The 21,106-nt window shown below is 41.8% G+C and overlaps 1 protein-coding gene across 3 annotated transcripts in view; it reads right to left on the bottom strand.

The window, feature by feature from the left end:
* Nucleotides 1–21,106, bottom strand: part of SLC9A5 (solute carrier family 9 member A5) — a 178,793-nt gene that overhangs the window by 41,112 nt on the left and 116,575 nt on the right. For all 3 annotated transcript variants that reach the window (XM_063438806.1, XM_063438807.1, XM_063438805.1), the window contains 3 exons: nt 7,525–7,603; nt 5,875–6,052; nt 2,104–2,324 (listed from right to left, as the gene is read on the bottom strand). In XM_063438806.1, coding sequence (XP_063294876.1) covers nt 2,104–2,324; nt 5,875–6,052; nt 7,525–7,603 — 478 coding nt within the window. The remainder of the gene's footprint in view (nt 1–2,103; nt 2,325–5,874; nt 6,053–7,524; nt 7,604–21,106) is intronic.

The following is a 21,106-nucleotide window of genomic DNA, read 5'->3' as shown; positions in this document are numbered from 1 at the left end:
GCTTTTATGCCCAGTCCTACGCAAGGGGTTTCACATACAATAATGAAGGGTTTTCAATCGCAGGATCCTATATGCCTGAGAGATAATTGCTTGAGAAAATACCTCGAATTTAATTATCTCCCAGGTACAGAAAATCCAACAAAATAGCCTGTACCCCAAAAGTACCTCAACCATACCCCAGAACCCCAGGAAAAGTAAATTCCCCCGATAGCCCCGATCTGAGTGTTCAACATATCCAAGAATCACTCAGATCGGTATTGCAGAACGGGAATGGCATCAAAGTAAAGTTTTGACCGACCAGACACGAGGCGCTAGCCCAAAACAGTTTCAGGGGAATTGGTGCCCTAGCCGGTCTCCGTTCGTGAGGTTCTGGTGCGAACACCATACAGGGGAATCTCCTTATTTCAGGATATGAATGCTCCCCATGTTCGGTAGTTCGTATCTCCCACACGTCGTTCGGGAAATGGAACAGGAAGTGGTCTGAGGTCTACCGGCGTTCCTGCGAGTGCCTAGTCGAGAGTTCCAGGCACTCGACGACCAAGTATCTCTCCCCACGTTCGGGAGACAAGATGGCCACCATGCTCTCTGCCACGTGTTCGGTTATACGAACTGGCGGCCACCCAAGGAAAGCACTTATTACTTGTTTCCCTTGCGGTTTTGCACTTAAGTGATTGGTGTCAACGTTCTAGTGGGGCACAGGGGTGGTCCCCGTTCGGGAGATGAAGCTATTGTGTTCGTATTAAGTATCCCAACCGGAAAACCGGAACCACACGAAATAACAAGGAAAAAAGTTCTGCTACAGGGGATAAAGACAGCCTAAAAAGAGGAATAAAAAGTGTCTGGCAAGCGTTCCTTCTGCTACAAAGGCAGTGGTTGTCTCACAGGGATGTTTGTGTGACATTCTTGAAAACGTCAGTTATTTCTATACTGTCTATAGCCCTGGTACATGGTACTTTGGGGGTTCTTTTGGGGTATCTGTAAATTATGTGTTTTTCGCTACCTGGAGGTAGAGTTTGTACAGCTCCTGACTCAATTATCTCCCAGGTACAGGGAAGGGATTACCCTGCTGTTTTGTGTAAGAAACCCCTTGCATGGGCTTTGTCATAAAAGGCTGTGTGTGTCCCTGAATTAAACAGTTTTCTCCCAGCATTAATCCTTGGCTCATGTGTGGCGGGTTATGCGATACTGGCGATATATTTAACTTCAAGATTATTGGCGTTATTTTATTCGGGGAAAAGGGAATCCGTGGCGGTGATAGCTTGGCGGACCACCACAATAGGATAATTTGTTTCCTTTGTCTTCATGAACTTGCTTTCACAACCTTAGCGCTGATATTTTTGCCACAAGTTTTTCACCAGCACATGGCCACTCTTTAAGATGGCCAGGGTTTGCATTGGTTGCCGGGTAACGATATTTGTTATCTATATATACTGTGTAAATATTCATTTTTTTGTATTGGGGCATCGCACATTGAAAAATGGTTAAACCCGAAACGTTTGTCACTAAGGTCCAGGGTTCCCAACCCAGTCCTCAAGTACCCCCCACCAGTCCAGGATTTAGGGATTACCCAGTTGTGTCTAAAGTGTTTTCTTTTTAAAAACACCTTGGACACAACAGGGTAATCCCTAAATCCTGGACAGGTAGGGGGACTTGGGTGATCAGTAGATTAGCCACATATAGCTAATGATATGGTTTGTGCTGGCTATATAGATTGGGGTAATCAATCGACACATCATGTAAACACCAGAAACATACTTTAAGAATCATGTACATGTTAATGTATTAGACTGCAAACTCTGAATGGATAGCCGCAAACTTCTTACTACAAAACAATGTAAACAGAGCAGCTGGTTCCTGTTAGTCCACTCACCAGTCACTGGTAACAAACCCCAGTAGATTAGTTGAAACGTCTGCCTGTCACATTAATAAAAAGGGTGTAACAATGTAGCACTCTCTTTGTCCTGACTGGAGTATTCAGACAAATTCAAAGCATTCACTAATTACTATAACCTCACAATGTAAAGAAGGTCTAAGAATTTATCAAACTGAGAAAGGCCAACACGTCAATTCAAAAACAACATCACAAGGTGCAACAGAATTTACCGATTGCTCTGAATGCCAAGATAAAGAATAGTGTAGACAAGACGAGAGCAGAGTCCCACATCCACTTAGACGTGTCCACAGCAGATATGCCCAGGAAGATGAAGATAATGGTCTCCGAGCTGCTAGCCAGAGTTTTCATGGTGTATTTCACTGTAGTACGAGATTTGTTCGAGATATTTGCTTCAACATACTTCTTGCAGCACAAGCCACAAAATGTAACTCTGGGGAGAAATGAAAATCTGCTGCATTAGTTGATCAGAATCGAACGCAATCATAGCTGCAACACCCTGCCCCAAACAATACAAAGCAACACTAGAAACCAGACAAGATACTTTTAATTTCAAACAAACATGGCTAGGTGGTGAATGATCTAACCTACACACTCTGCTACCACATGGCAATGGTATTTAAGCATATTGGAAGTACCGAAAATTAGGCAGGTGCACACGTTATAGGCGAGAGAGAAGTGCACAAAGATCTACACTGAAAGCAAGTACAATATTTTAAATTATATAGTAATATAAGTGTTCAGTCGAGTATTCAGCATAATAATCCACCCAGGAGACCCCTGTGATGATCTATTAGTGAACAAATGTGCAGAGTATTAACAAAAGGCAAACCTGATATACAATTCAACAGGTCAATCAATCAAATAAATAAATAAAAATAGAAAACCAACATAAAATAATATGCTTGCTCTACATTGCCTTTTGCTGATGAGTGATAGCAAGAGTCCTAGTCTCAGAATCCAGATCAGTCAACCACCGTCCAGTGGCAATACATAGTGAAGAATGATAAAGCATGGTAGCCCACATGAAACAAGATGTGTTATCCAGTTGGGGTGGTAAGACTGGCCTTGTGATGACTTCGATGTCCCCCTTGTATCCCAATCTCCCGAGAAGTCCCAAGATGTGGACCGAGGCCCGATAGTGGACTATACTCAGCCTCTTATGTCTTGAGGTGCTCTAGTTGCCACCGCCATTTTCAGGTTCATTCTAGGATTGGAGCCGCTGACTCATGCTGAACTCTCATCAGTAATTTCTGGGGTGAGTGGCCACTCAGCCCCTGTTGAGCAGGTCGGTGCAGACTATTGTTCAGCTTCCTTCACACATCCTCAAAAACTTTGTCTAGCTTTGACACGGTGCAAGACTTTGTCTAGCTTTGACATTCACTGCACAGATGACCATGTGGCATCCGCTATTTCAGTGAGACACTGTCTGCTCAATCATGCAGCAATACTGCGTAGTCTTGGTAAAGCAGTAGGACCTCCAAGGTGTAGACTGGGATCAACTGGGAAGGGGGAGACAGGCCACCAGAACGACTCCACTGGGGCCCAGGTTGCTCCAGGCCGGGAGATTGGCCGTCTCTATGGCCTGATGCACTCATTAGGCTGCACTGTGTCAAGCAGAGTATTCAATTGATATGTGGAAAATATGTGGAAAATATAAACCACTCAAACGTGGACCAGCCAAGTCAGAAATGGGTAATTCTCTACCAACCTCGTAATGGACATTAAAATAAAAGATTAATCCAGCAATATTGGATGATAAGCGATGAGCTCTCTCTCAAAGCACATCTGTCCAAAATGAAGGTCAGGCAATATATATTTCTACATGTCTATCATAACGTAATGTACAGCAGATTTTATGTTGTCTGGGTGATTTGATGTTATCTTTTTTTCTTGGCTAATGTAAAATCTTACATTTCTATAAATAATAATAGAAACAACAAAAATATGTGGGAAACAGCTGTATATTCTAAAATATACACCTCTTATTCAAAATAAAGCCACAATTATTTTACCATCTATCTAGCTTCCAGCAATACACTCGGACTGAGGCGTGGGTCAATAGCCCCTCATCACCATCGGGGAGGCACCCTCTGAGCGCGTTTAAACATCGCCATTCTGTGAGTGCACTGAGTAACAGCGCGTTCATATAACGTTAAACTGTATTACACTATTTTCGTTTTATGTTCTCTTTTAGAATATACAGCAGTTTCCCACATGTTTTGTAGTTTCTATTCTGGTTGATGTAAGATTACCATCTGGGATGTGATCAGTGGGAGGCTGTCCTGTTTTATATTAGATAAGTATATTATATACTTTTTCACACTATTCTCACATTTATTTTTGTGGTGATATTTTTCTATTTCTATGAATAAAGATTGCCAAAAAATATATAATCTAACACCCTCAAAAATGAGTTCTATTCTTGTTGTTATCGTGTCATTCACCTATGTATGTGATAAACATACCTGGAATATTTTCTTATACACAATAAGCTATAAGACCTTTTACAGAGCAGCCTCTAGATGGGGCAATTTGCCACCAAATCCAGAGCTGGTGACGCTGACTAGTCAGTGAAAGGACCGGAGATATCAGGTAGATATGAGGTCATAGGCAGCATTCATGGAGACAGCACCAGGTGGAAATACACGGTTTGGAATTTAATGTTGATACAAACCATCACGGCCAGAAAAGAAGCTGTTGTAAAGTCCTCCATATTGCACTAGGCATCACACAGTCTTCTTATGCAATAGTTAAGTTCTATTTGAGTCCAGTATAAAATGCACCGAACAGAACAACACATGACGTGCTACTGAAGTTAAGCGTGTTAAGTGTGTGTCCTCTTTTTTTATATTATAAAAAGTGCAGATTTCAAGAGAAATTGGCACTTTTATAGTAACCTTGTTACACCCCTACACTGCAGTCAGTCAACTGGTCCTAGTACTTCCTGGTTTGGTGAGCTCTGTGGACATAAAATCAAAAGGCAGCAATTACTCAACCTGCCTTGTAAAGACCTCTCATTGAGCTGCATTGGGAGTCTGTGATTGGACAGAGACAGAAAGTCTGGGCGGAGTTAGAGGGGAGGGCTTGTGAAGGCTGCAGACAAGAGATCTGCATTTTTTACAAGCATGTATATTTTCATTAACGTATACATAGTAAACAAATATATATTATATATACTTAAAGGGACACCAATTATATATATATATATTCTGATTTATTTATTTTATATATTTGTGTCCTTTTAAGTCAGGGTTGCCTTAAGATCCCCAGTTTTTTTAAAATGTGCAGCTTCTACACACATACAAAGCATCATGGGAGTTGCACATCATCTACATCTGGGGATGCACCTACTGGGCACCTCTGCTTAAAGTATCACAGGTGTGTGCTTTCAACAAATTATTTATTGCGCAAACACTTGACAATTGGCTTCAGTACCAGTAAAGGAACAGTACAGGCAGTGTTAACAGCAAAACGTCTGCAGGGACAAGCTACAGACACCAAATCAACTACATTAAGCTGTTGTTGTTCTGGTGACTATAATGTGCCTTTACGGAAAGCATTAATACTAAGCAGTACTAATACTGTATTACTCATTCTAACAGGGAACCCACTGGAAGAATCGGCTATTTGGATAATAGTTAGACGTGGCATGTCATTTCTATTGGCTGTATAGGCAGGGCGACACGGGGCACTGCAACATGACCCGCTGTCCTTGTGAAAGATACTCATTTGGTAACAAGCTATTCACTTCCCACACTCTCATTGTCCGCCTCATACTAATCCCTCTCGCTACGACTAACCTCATCCTTTTTGTCCTGCGGAGAGACTCTCAGATCTCTTCTGGAGTTCAAATCAAAGATATAAATGGAAACTGGAGACACGCTAAGTGTACCATTCCAGGTTAATGAATTTGACATTATTAAATTAAATAACACGCACATTTGTGTATGAAATAAAGGCCCATTGACAGCAATGCTTACGCTAAGATGGAGGATAGTGAGACCATCTCTGCCGTGAGGTGGGCCAGGTAGACAATGAGAAAGACGAAGAGCGGCTCTATGATACGCACACGTTTTGTGAATCTGGTGATTAGGGAGAGAAGGAACGCAAACACCAGGCCAATAGCTGTGCCTCCCAGACTCACCACGAAGAAGGAACCTGCAGCAGAGAGAGGTCACAATGACAACAGTCTTTATAGGACTTATGCGATACAGTGAGCTACAAAGACATCCAATTAATGCACAAATTAACACGATTTGTACAGCAGCAAGGAAAGCAGATTTTTTTTTCTTTTACCACAACAATGATAAGTTTGAGGTAGAATAGAATGAGCTGGTGATCGGATATAGCCCTCCACAACCAATTATACACTACTAACCAAAACGTTTTAACCTAGTAATCAACCTCAAGTGATAATCTACTAACTAATCTCAAGTTCTTACCTGCTAACCAATCTTACGTTATAACCTGCTAACCAACCTCAAGTTATAACCTACTAACTAATATCAAGTTATAACCTGCTAACCAACCTCAAGTTATAACCTACTAACTAATCTCAAGTTCTTACCTGCTAACCAATCTCAAGTTATAACCTGCTAACAACCCCAAGTTATAACCTACTAACTAATCTCAAGTTATAACCTGCTAACCAACCTCAAGTTATAACCTACTAACCAATCTCAAGTTATAACCTGCTAACCAACCCCAAGTTATAACCTGCTAACCAACCCCAAGTTATAACCTACTAACTAATCTCAAGTTATAACCTGCTAACCAACCCCAAGTTATAACCTACTAACTAATCTCAAGTTATAACCTGCTAACCAACCCCAAGTTATAACCTACTAACTAATCTCAAGTTATAACCTGCTAACCAACCCCAAGTTATAACCTGCTAACTAATCCCACGTTATACCCTACTAACTTGGGGTGTCATTGGGTAACAAGTAGGGGAGCTTTGAAGTGGTTGTTGCTTCCTATTCACGTACAGCAATGGGTTTATGGTGTTGATCAGGGCATGACCTCACACTGCAACAGAGATGGAGTACATGGGGTACAGTGGGCAGATTTTAGCACCACAACATCTTTAAACTAAACCAACTGTGGCTAAAAGCTGAACAGACCCTGCTGCTTTAACAGTTCGAGCACTAACCACCCATCCCAGACAGCCTAGTGACAGCCCAAGGGCAATCTGTATAGTATTTACTATAGCTGGCAGTATGAAATGAATTAACACACACACGTTGCCTGGTGGTTTTATCTATTGTACTAGGCACTGTGTTAAGGATTCAACCCAGGGAGGGAGCTCTGACCTAATTTTACTTCGATTCAATAAACAGCATGCACAGCACTTTCTGCAGCTTACTGCGAGCGTTTATTTACTGAAATCCTACGGGAGTTCTGTATAGAGAATAATGCTGGGATAAATACTAAAAATTAAGCAATCACCATGGAAACCGATGGGATGCAGCAGCGGAATGCTCCACTTTTAACCTTTTGCACAGAATGGCTCTTTATATAAAATGTGAGAATTATTATACAGTGTAAATAAAAAGCACATGAAGGCCAATAGTGACCTAGTGATTTGCTAAAGCTGACATTGATATTGATTTAATTTTATATCTGCTCACCAACTCCTTTAACATAATCCGTGGCTTTCACATTTCCTGGGCCCATCTCAACGAAAGAATTAAACACTTTATACAGAACCTGCAAGAGATGGGAAACAACCAGCTATGAGAAGGAATAATTATATATTAGTATCTAGAAATAAAATCCAGGCCGGCGGAGGGCATCCAAGCAGCAGAGGATTACCAGGTCTCGTTTCTGTTACATTAGGACATGTGATTTGCTCCGTTCACACTGCACGTTAATTATTCTGCAATTAATGGATGGCTGCTATTATGTTACTGAGTAAGAAATCACAGGTTCTGTATGTATCCTCAGCCCTTTGTACCTGAACTGCTGTTTGGTATCCAGCCGTTCAAAGTTCCACATTGTTAATTAAATGGTTTATATAACCCTTTCATGTAATATGTCACAAAACACAGCATGTGCTATATAGCAGCACGAACTGTAACAGGCGTTAATGGAAGGTGTTAAAAAGGAGTACTGTTCGCTCACTGAGGCTCCAAATCTAGGGCACCTCGTCAAAGTCAATATTCAACAATGAAAATAAATCTCAAACCAATACTTTAAGACCCAGACAAGCTTAGGAAATGTGAATCCCTTAGCTATTGAAACGGTTTCTTAGCTATAATCACAGTGTAGATTATCAGCCACAGAATTTCAGAAAAACTGTGGCTTGATTTAAATTGAAAGACAGGGTTAATAAGACCAGAAATGGTAAGTATTAAATACAAACTTCCATCTAGGCTACTAGTAACAAAAGGACTCAATGCCTTTTCTTCCAAGCCGGTTACCGCTGGTCACATAATTCGCCAGAATGGGTATATCTACGTGGAGTGCACAGATCGATTGTAAGGAATCATCTTTGTATTATTCAGACTATAGAGAATATGCTACATTCAACCTTCATAGAGTAATACATAAACAGCTGTCCTTCTACAAGATACAAAGGTGCTCATTAAAACAACAGAACTTTGTTACTGTCTACTTCACCACACTCCCCAACCCCCTTTCCTATTGTATAATGAGTTAGAGATATGATGTCACATGCACTGTATAATGAGTTAGAGATATCATGATGTCACATGCATTGTATATGAGGTAGAGATATGATGTCACATGCACTGTATAATGAGTTAGAGATAGGATGTCACATGCACTGTATATGAGTTAGAGATATGATGGCACATGCACTGTATAATGAGTTAGATATCATGATGTCACATGCATTGTATATGAGGTAGAGATAGGATGGCACATGCACTGTATAATGAGTTAGAGATATGATATCACATGCACTGTATAATGAGTTAGAGATATCATGATGTCACACATGCATTGTATAATGAGTTAGAGATATCATGATATCACACATGCACTGTATAATGAGTTAGAGATATCATGATGTCACATGCATTGTATATGAGGTAGAGATAGGATGTCACATGCACTATATAATGAGTTAGAGATATCATGATGTCACACTGTGTATATAATGAGTTAGAGATATGATGTCACATGCACTGTATAATGAGTTAGAGATATCATGATGTCACACACATTGTATATGAGGTAGAGATAGGATGGCACATGCACTGTATAATGAGGTAGAAATATCATGTCACACTCAGTGTATAATGATGTAGAGATATCATGATGTCACATGCACTGTATCCTGACATAAAGACATGATGTCACACACACACACACACACACACACTGTATAATGAAGTACAGATATGATGTAATACAAACTGTAGAATGAGGTAGAGATATGACGTCACATGCACAGAAGCACATCTCATGATGTCACACGCACTGTAAATTGAGGTAAATATACCATATCATATGCACGGTCTAATGAGGTAGAGATATCATGATGTCACACACACTGTATAATGAGGTAGAGATATGTCACACGCACTGTATATAGGTACAGATATAGCTTGGTTGCTTCATCTAAGTGTTGCTTCTAAATGTGTGGTTGGAGATATTCTGGATAGTTTTACAGAAGCTTCAACTGTCTAAGAGTTTTCATTTTTACTGTTACAGGTAAGATTAATCTGTAGGAAAAGGTTACTGATTGCAGGGCCGCCATCAGGGGGTGACAACCGTGACGGTTGTCACGGGCCCGGCGGTCCTGGGGGCCCGGACTGCTTTGGCAGTCCAGGGCCCCACAATTACACTCTGCACATATATATAGCGATCATCGCTATATATATGTGCAGCCGCGGGCCCCCCCGGCTCCCTGTATTTGCAGAGGGGGCCCAGCGGACTGCAGGAGCACTTTCCAGCATTTCCCTGCGTCTAACTCCCGCGAGATGTGCTGTCGGTAGAGCGTTGCCATGGGTTACCATGGCAACGCTCCGCGCGGCGCGCGGCGCGCACACCACATCTCGCGGGAGTTAGACGCAGGGAAATCCTGGAAAGTGCTCCTGCAGTCCGCTGGGCCCCCTCTGCAAATACAGGGAGCCGGGGGGCCCAGAATGCCACCGGACCGGACCACCAGGGATCAAAGGATCTTCCCCCCTCCCTGAACAAGGTAAGAAACAGGGAGGGGGGAATACCTTTCATTACATTACATACATACACTAATAAACACACTAACACACACACACACTGCATTAATTACACTAACACACACACTGTATTCATTACACTAACACACACACTGTATTCATTACACTAACACACACACTGCATTAATTACACTAACACACACACTGCATTTATTACACAAACACACACACTGCATTAATTACACTAACACACACTGTATTCATTACACTAACACACACACTGCATTAATTACACTAACACACACACACTGCATTCATTACACTAACACACACTGCATCCATTACACTAACACACACACACTGCATTCATTACACTAACACACACACTGCATTCATTACACTAACACACACACACTGCATTCATTACACTAACACACACACTGCATTCATTACACTAACACACACACTGCATTAATTACACTAACACACACACACTGCATTAATTACACTAACACACACACTACATTAATTACACTAACACACACACTGCATTAATTACACTAACACACACTGCATTAATTACACTAACACACACTGCATTAATTACACTAACACACACACTGCATTAATTACACTAACACACACACTGCATTCATTACACTAACACACACACACTGCATTCATTACACTAACACACACACTGTATTCACTACACTAACACACACACTGTATTCATTACACTAACACACACACTGTATTCATTACACTAACACACACACTGCATTAATTACACTAACACACACACTGCATTAATTACACTAACACACACACTGCATTTATTACACAAACACACACACTGCATTAATTACACTAACACACACACTGTATTCATTACACTAACACACACTGCATTAATTACACTAACACACACACTGCATTAATTACACTAACACACACACACTGCATTCATTACACTAACACACACACTGCATTCATTACACTAACACACACACACTGCATTAATTACACTAACACACACTGCATTCATTACACTAACACACACTGCATTCATTACACTAACACACACACACTGCATTCATTACACTAACACACACACTGCATTAATTACACTAACACACACACACTGCATTCATTACACTAACACACACACTACATTAATTACACTAACACACACACTGCATTAATTACACTAACACACACACTGCATTAATTACACTAACACACACTGCATTAATTACACTAACACACACACTGCATTAATTACACTAAAACACACTGCATTCATTACACTAAAACACACTGCATTCATTACACTAACACACACACACTGCATTCATTACACTAACACACACACTGTATTCACTACACTAACACACACACTGTATTCATTACACTAACACACACACTGCATTAATTACACTAACACACACTGCATTAATTACACTAACACACACACTGCATTTATTACACTAACACACACACACTGCATTTATTACACTAACACACACACACTGCATTTATTACACTAACACACACACTGCATTCATTACACTAACCCACACTGTATTCACAACACTAACACACACTCTGCATTCATTGCACTGACACACACACACACTGCATTCACTACACTAACACACACTGCATTCACTACACTAACACACACACTGCATTCATTACACTAACACACACACTGCATTCATTACACTAACACACACTCTGCATCCACTACACTGACACACACTCTGCATCCACTACACTGACACACACTATGCATCCACTACACTGACACACACACTGTATTCACTACACTAACACACACACTGCATCCACTACATTAACACACACATTCCATTCACTTCACTAACACACACGGCATCCACTACACTAACACACTGTATTCACTACACTCACACACACTGCATCCACTACACTAACACACACACACTGCATTCACTTCACTAACACACACTCTGCATCCACTACACTAACACACACATACTGTATTCACTACACTGACACACTGCATTCACTACACTGACACACTCTGCATTCACTACACCGACACACACTCTGCATTCACTACACCGACACACCCACTGCATTAATTACACTAACACACACACTGCATCCACTACACTAACACACACACACTGCATCCACTACACTTACACACACACTCTGCATCCACTACACTTACACACACACTCTGCATCCACTACACTTACACACACACTCTGCATCCACTACACTTACACACACACTCTGCATCCACTACACTAACACACACACTCTGCATTCACTACACTGACACACACACTCTGCATTTATTACACTAACACACACTCTGCATTCACTACACTGAAACACACTCTGCATTCACTACACTGACACACACTCTGCATTAACTATACACACAGCATCCACTACACAAACATCCTGTATTCACAGTACACACACTACATCCACCACACATTTAAACATTCTGCATTCACTATTCAGAGACACTGCGTCTAAAACACACACTACATCCACTAAACACATTGCATCTAGTACACACAAAAACTACATCCACTAGACCAGGGGTAGGCAACCTGCGGCACTAGTGCCATGCACGGCACTCGAGGTGTCTTTCCACGGCACTCAAGGCTGCTAGAGCCAAACAGGGTCTGGCCTCTCAGGAGTCTCAGTGAAACTGCAGATATCTGCTAATACAAAGAGGTAGTTAAGGACAATCCTCAATGTATGTATTGCAGCATATAGAGTAAGTGATCTCAGATCACTTCCTCCCAGCCCTTGTGAATGGGAATCCACACTGTAGTAGAGCAGCCCACAGCTGATGTTGCAGCTCCTGTCCTTGACCTGTACCTGCCCAGGCTGGTCCCCACTGGAACCCAGGGAAGCCACCCACACTGCTAGATATACACAGACCTGCAGAATAAGCCTCCCCTCATACAAATAATATTAACAGCCCACACACAAACATACGCACAATCCCCACAAACGCAACACCACTAACAATCTACGTACATGCACACAATCCCACATGCAGCCTCTCACGTGCAAAACCCCAAACAGCCCCATACACTACCTAACACACAATGTGACATATCCATCTACACACAATTCCACAAGCAGCCCTCATACACAGCCCACATTCATATGTATCATACACGATACCATAAACTACTAATGAACATATACAATATAATAGCTCATATACGCACAAATACAACGAAACAAAGCAATTACAGTATAAATAACAAGCAGAATACGGCAGCATACACACCTCAATTTAAAAAATAGGATCGGCAGGGCTGTTTGAAGGAATTTGGGGGCCCCAAGCAAAATGGACATGGTACCCCCCCACCCCCCGCACGCAAAGCCTACACAGGAACCTCAGCATAGCCATACAGTTTAAGTTCACCCACACTTTATATAAATAAAAATGGTTTACAGTGCAAATACTGCTGTTGCATATAATGTGCATAAAACTTGAACATTTTCAACAATTGAAAATTCCCTGTGTTCTCCTCATCTCCCCTTCTCCTCACACCCCCTCCCTGTGTTCTCCTCACCCCCCCCTCCCTGTGTTCTCCTCATCTCCCCTTCTCCTCACCCCCCTCCCTGTGTTCTCCTCATCTCCCCTTCTCCTCACCCCCCCTGTGTTCTCCTCATCTCCCCTTCTCCTCACCCCCCCTGTGTTCTCCTCATCTCCCCTTCTCCTCACCCTCCTCCCTGTGTTCTCCTCATCTCGCCTACTCCTCACCCTCCTCCCTGTGTTCTCCTCATCTCCCCTTCTCCTCACCCCCTCCCTGTGTTCTCCTCATCTCCCCTTCTCCTCACCCCCTTTCCCTGTTATCTTCATCTCCCCTTCTCCTCACCCCCCTCCCTGTGTTCTCCTCATCTCCCCTTCTCCTCACCCCCCCCTGTATTCTCCTCACCCCCCTCCCTGTGTTCTCCTCATCTCCCCTTCTCCTCACCCCCCTCCCTGTGTTCTCTTAATCTCCCCTTCTCCTCACCACCCCCTCCCTGTGTTCTCCTAATCTTCCCTTCTCCTCACCTCCCCCCTCCCTGTGTTCTCCTAATCTCCCCTTCTCTTCACCTCCCCTCTCCCTGTGTTCTCCTCATCTCCTCACCCCCCCTGTGTTCTTCTTACTCCTCCCCCTCAGTGTTCTTCTTGCTCCTTCCCCCTCCCTATGTTCTTCTTTCTGCCCCCATGTTCTTCTTACTCCTCCCCCTCCCTATGTTCTTCTTACTACTCCCCCCTATGTTCTTCTTACTACTCTCCCCCCATGTTCTTCTTACTCCCCTCCCTATGTCCTTTTTACTCCCCTCCCCCGTGTCCTTCTTACTCCCCCGCCTATGTTCTTTTTACTCCCCCCCCCTCCCTCCCTCCCTCCCTATGTTCTTCTCACCTCCCCTTCCCTGTAGCTACAGGGAAGGGGAGATGACGAGAGAGGCAGTGCTGCAGCCGCCTGAGGCTCTCTATAGAGCGCTCAGGCGGCTGCAGCTTTATAGAAATGGGCGGCCCTGCTTGGGGGCCCAGGCCAGCTCGGGGCCCCAAGCAATTGCTTGGTTAGCTTGCCTGGTAGCCTGAGGATCGGTACGCTACGGGACATCACAATCCTATATCGGCACAGTGCTGCTAAAAGGTTGCCTACCCCTGCACTAGACAAACACACTACATCCACTACACACACTGCATCCGCTACACAAACACACACTCTGCATTCACTGCACAAACAGTATCTAATACACACAAACACTACATCCATTACACACATTCTAATTCCACTATACACACCACATTCAGTCCTGCATCATTGTCTGCGGACTAGGTAAGAGTCCTGTGGGCGGACTTGTGGGTGGGCCGGGGGGGTGGGGCGGGGGGCCCAGACCTTGTGCTTTGTGAGGGGCCCCAAAATTTCTGGTGGCGGCCCTGACTGATTGCACAAGGTTTAATTTCCTGTTGGTAATTATAAGGCATTTGATTTGATTAGTTAGCTACTTGCTATTGATTGCTGTTTAATTAGCTATTGTTTGCAAATAAGCAGAGGCCTACCCAGGTGTTAAACATTCCTAGTGGGTGGTGATTTTAGGAGTATATAAGGGTTGTTGTCATTAGCTTGGCTAATATAGCTTGGTTGCTTCATCTAAGTGTTGCTTCTAAGTGTGTGGTTGGAGATATTCTGGAGAGTGCTGCTTCTTAGTGTGTGGTTGGAGATATTCTGGAGAGTGCTGCTTCTAAGTGTGTGGTTGGAGATATTCTGGAGAGTGCTGCTTCTAAGTGTGTGGTTGGAGATATTCTGGAGAGTGGTGCCTGTAGCAAGTGTTAAAAAATGGTAAGCTTAGAGTCATGTCTACAAATGCTCGCAGTTTAGGGAATAAGATCCATGAACTTGTGGCAATAATGGCAACTGATAGTGTAGATTTAGTCGCTGTTACTGAGACATGGTATAATGAGAAAAATGACTGGGACATAGCAATACCAAGGTACTCTTTATATAGAAAAGACAGGAAATGCAGCAAAGGGGGAGGGGTGGCCCTGTATGTGAAGGATAGCATAAAATCTAGCCTAATAAAAGGTAGTGAGGCGAACATAGAGTCTGTTTGGGTTACGTTAGAATTTGGTAATCACACAGTAACTCGTGTAGGTGTGATTTATAGGCCCCCAGGACAAATTGAAGAGTTAGATAATCTACTAGTTGAGGAAATAGCTAAAATGACAATGAAGGGGGAAGTTATCACCATGGGTGACTTAAATCTTCCTGATGTGAATTGGGAAAACAAAAATAGCTGCTTGTGCCAGGAGCACACATATGCTAAACTCCCTACTGGGATTGTCTCTAAAACAAGTCGTTGAGGAGCCAACTCGTAAATAGGCCATACTAGATTTAGTGTTAACAAAAGGAGATTTGGTATCCGATATTACTGTAGGTGAAAGTTTAGGATCCAGTGATCATCAGTCAGTGTGGTTTAATATAAGAACAGTGACTGAGTCACACCACACAAAAACAAAAGTTTTAGACTTTAGAAAAACAGACTTTTCTAAAAGTAGAATATGTGTAAAGGAGTCATTATCAGACTGGAGCAATTTAAATGGAGTCCAAGAGAAATGGGATTATTTAAAAGTTGCACTACTGAAGACAACAGAAAATTGCATTAGGCTTGTCAGTAAAAGCAAAAAATTCAAGAAACCACTGTGGTACTCCGCAGATGTAGCCAAAATAGTAAAAAACAAAAAGTTAGCATTTAGTAATTATAAAAAAAAACAGAGTGAGGAAGACAGAATGATCTATAAGATTAGACAGAAAGAGGCTAAGCAAGTTATAAGAGCTTCCAAATCACACACAGAAGAGAAAATAGCACAGTCAGTAAAAAAGGGGGACAACACTTTTTTTAGATACATAAATGAGTAAAGAAAAGTAAAACAAGGATTAGTTAGATTAAAAACAAAAGAAGGAAGGCATGTAGAAGAGGATAAAGGTCTAGCTGACTGCCTCAATGAATATTTTTGTTCGGTATTTACAGATGAAAATGAATGAAAGGGAGTGGGACCTTAGTTAAGAAAAAGGATAAATGAGTAATTTATTACATGTGAGTTTACAGAGGAAGAGGTTCTATTTCAACTGTCAAAAGTAAAGACAAATAAGTCAATGGGACCTGATGCAATACACCCAAAGCTATTAAAAGAGCTTAGTGGTGTACTAGCAAAACCATTAACATATTTATTTAACCAATCATTGATAACAGAAGTAGTCCCAGAATATTGGAAGTTAGTGAATGTTGTGCCTATTCACAAGTAAGGTAATAGGGAGGAGTCGGGCAACTATAGGCCAGTAAGCCTTACTGCAGTAGTGGGGAAAGTAATGGAAACCATGTTAAAGGATAGGATTGTTAAACATCTAAAAACACATGGATTTCAAGATCAGAGACAACATGGGTTTACTTCAGGGAGATCATGCCAAACTAATCGTATTGATTTTTTTGATTGGGTAACTAAAATTATAGATCAGGGTGGTGCAGTAGACATTGCTTACCTAGATTTCAGTAAGGCTTTTGACACTGTTGCACATAGAAGGCTTATCAATAAACTGCAATCTTTAAGTTTGGATTCCAATATTGTTGAATGGGTAAGGCAGTGGCTGAGTGACAGGCAACAGAGTGTTGTAGTCAATGGAGTATATTCGAAGCTTGGGCTTGTCACCAGTGGGGTACCTCAGGGATCTGTACTTGGACACATTCTCTTTAATATTTTTATTAGTGATATTGCAGAAGGTCTTGATGGTAAGGCATGCATTTTTGCTGATGATACTAAGATATGTAACAGGGTTGATGTTACAGGAGGGATACGCCAAATGGCAAATGATTTAGGTAAACTAGAAAAATGGTCAGAGTTGTGGCAACTGACATTTAATGTGGATAAGTGCAAGATAATGCATCTTGGACGTAAAAACCCAAGGGCAGAGTACAGAATATTTGATAGAGTCCTAACCTCAACATCTGAGGAAAGGGATTTAGGGGTGATTATTTCTGATGACTTAAAGGTAGGCAGACAACGTAATAGAGCAGCAGGAAATGCTAGCAGGATGCTTGGTTGTATAGGGAGAGGTATTAGCAGTAGAAAGAGGGAAGTGCTCATGCCATTGTACAGAACACTGGTGAGACCTCACTTGGAGTATTGTACGCAGTACTGGAGACCGTATCTCCAGAAGGATATTGATACCTTAGAGAGAGTGCAGAGAAGGGCTACTAAACTGGTTCATGGATTACAGGATAAAACTTACCAGGAAAGGTTAAAGGATCTTAACATGTATAGCTTGGAGGAAAGACGAGACAGGGGGATATGATAGAAACATTTAAATACATAAAGGGAATCAACACAGTAAAGGAGGATACTATATTTAAAAGAAGAAAAACTACCACAACAAAAGGACATAGTCTTAAATTAGAGGGACAAAGGTTTAAAAATAACATCAGGAAGTATTACTTTACTGAGAGGGTAGTGGATGCATGGAATAGCCTTCCAGCTGAAGTGGTAGAGGTTAACACAGTAAAGGAGTTTAAGTATGCGTGGGATAGGCATAAGGCTATCCTAACTATAAGATAAGGCCAGGGACTAATGAAAGTATTTAGAAAATTGGGCAGACTAGATGAGCCGAATGGTTCTTATCTGCCGTCACATTCTATGTTTCTATGTTTCTATGTCACACGCAATGTATAATGAGGTAGCAATATCATGATGTCACACACTATATATCGAAGTAGAGATATCATGATGTCACACGCACTATATACTGAGGTACAGATATCATGATGTCACACGCACTGTATACGGAGGTAGATATATGATATCACATGCACTGTATAATGAAGTACAGATATTAGGATGGCACATGTACTGTATAATGAGGTAGAGATATGATGTCACATGCACTGTAAAATGAGGTAGATATCATGATGTCACACGCACTGTATAATAAAGTACAGATATTATGATGTCACATGCACTGTAGAATGAGGTAGAACTATCATGATGTCACACACTGATATGATGTAATATGCACTGTAGAATGAGGTAGAGAGAGATATGATGTCACATGCACTGTAAAATTAGGTACAGATATCATGTCACATGCACTGTATATTGAGGTAGATATGCCATGATATCACACACTGAGAAAGAATTGGGGGCACACCCGAGACCTGCATTTTGCATGAAAGGTGCTGCCGCAGTGACCAAACTTCATAAATGAGAAAATAAATAGTTGCGGCGCACTCAGACTACAAAAAATATAACTCAAAGAAGGCTACTAAAATGCCTATCTAAGAATAAATATGGGGATTTGGTTCCATCATATGGCCATATGGTGGAATTCCTTTGGGGTTAAGCACCCCGCCCAAGCCCCCCAGCTTCAGAGGCTCCTTTAGAGGTGGCCACAGGTGTATATATAGGAGGAGTTTTTCAATAGTCAGGTCACTTTTATTATTGTCTCCAGTCAGCACAGATATCATCTGCAATAGTGAGTATACTCATTTTAGCAACACCACGTTAATTGTTTAGTTTTAACACTGTTTTTAATTGCTTTCATCACTTATTTTTGTATACTCACTATACTCTTACTAGGATTTAATTTAACACTAGTTTAATTTGTCCCCCACATTTTAGCGTAGGACCCACTGATATTGGGGTACTTTGAAAGTAGTGGTGGGCTTAACAACATATGGCCATATGGTGGAACCAAATCCCCATATTTATTCTTAGATAGGCATTTTAGTAGCCTTCTTTGTGTTATATTTTTTGTAGTCTGAGTGCGCCGCAACTATTTATTTTCTCATTTATGATATCACACACTGTCTAATGAGGTAGAGATATCATGATGTCACACGCACTGTATAATGAAGTACAGATATCATAATGGCACATGCAGTCTATATTGAGGTAGCGAGATCATGATGTCACACACTGTATAATGAGGTACAGATATCATGATGTCACACGCACTGTATATCGTGGTAGATATCATGATGTCATATGCACTATATAATGAGATAGATATATTATCATGTCACAGGCACTGTATACTGAGGTACAGATTTCATGATGTCACACACTGTACATTGAGGTACAGATATCATGATGTCACACACACTGTATATTGAGGTAGCGATATCATGATGTCACACGCACTGTATATTGAGGTAGCGATATCATGATGTCACACGCACTGTATATTGAGATACAGATATCATACGCACTGTATAATAAAGTAGATATCATAATGTCACATGCCCTGTATATCAAGGTAGAGACATCATGATTTCACACGCACTATATAATGAGGTAAAGATATGATGTCACACGCACTGTATATTGAGGTAGCACTGTATAACTGAGGTACAGATTATTATATTATTGGTATTTATATATCGCCAGCTTATTCCGCAGTGCTTTACAATAAGAGGGGAATTTACCAAATGAGACAATAACAAAATGTATCAGGAACAATGGGTAGATGAGGATCGTGCTCAAACAAGATTACAGTCTAGAGGAGGTGGGGTATAAAAACACAATAGGAAGGGTACTGAGAGAGACGGCAAATGGACATGGAGGGAAAGTAGCAGACCTGGAGGTGAGAGTGGAGTGTGGCCCTTTAGGAGAGAGCGAGAGGAATGTTTGAGAGATAGAAGTTACTCTTGGAGTAAGCAATCCTAAAAAAATGGGTTTTTGAGGGACTTTTTAAATTATTGAAGACTAGGGGAGAGTCTGGCAGGGGTAGGCAGGCTGTTCCAAAGGAAAGGAGCCGCCCATGAGAAGTCCTGCAGTCGTGAATTTGCAGTAAGGGTGCAAGCAGCAGACAAGAGAAGGTCTCCGGTAGAGCGGAGAGACCAAGAGGGGGCATAACTATGAATCAGTGAAGAAATGTAAGAAGGGCTAGAGTTGGTTAGGGCTTAATAGGTAAGGGTTAGTATTTTAAGTTGACACCTGTAGGGTACAGGAAGACAGTGTAAGGATTGAGGGGTGAGGTGTGAAAGGAGCTACATGAGAGAAAGATCAGCCTGGTAGCAGCATTCACCACAGTTTGTAGGGGGCAGTATGACTTCTGGGGAGACCAATTAGGAGAGAATTTCACTAATCCATGTGAGAGATTACTGGAGCATGAACAAGCTCCTTGGCAGCATCTTGCGTAACAAAGGGGTGTATGCGGGCAATGTTTTTAAGTTGGAATCGACAGGTTTTAGCAACAGATTGGACATGAGGCACAAAGGTGAGGCCAGGATCAAAAGTGACACCAAGACAGCGAGCTTGATAGGATGTGGTTAGGCAGGTACCGTCAACCTGCAGGAAGAGTGAATGAGTAGGATCAGTGTTGTGAGGAGGAAAAATAAGAAATTCAGTTTTAGCGAGATTGAGTTTCAGAAAGTGGGAGGACATCCTTTCAGAGATAGAAGATAGGCAATTAGTGACACGTTGTAGGACAGCAGGGGAAAGGTCAGGGGAGGAGAGATATATCTGGGTGTCGTCAGCGTACAGGTGGTA

This window comes from Pelobates fuscus, chromosome 12 (assembly GCF_036172605.1).
Source record: "Pelobates fuscus isolate aPelFus1 chromosome 12, aPelFus1.pri, whole genome shotgun sequence".
Classification (NCBI taxonomy): domain Eukaryota; kingdom Metazoa; phylum Chordata; class Amphibia; order Anura; family Pelobatidae; genus Pelobates; species Pelobates fuscus.
Note: the sequence above shows the minus strand (reverse complement) of the source record. Positions and strands in the feature narration are given on the sequence as shown.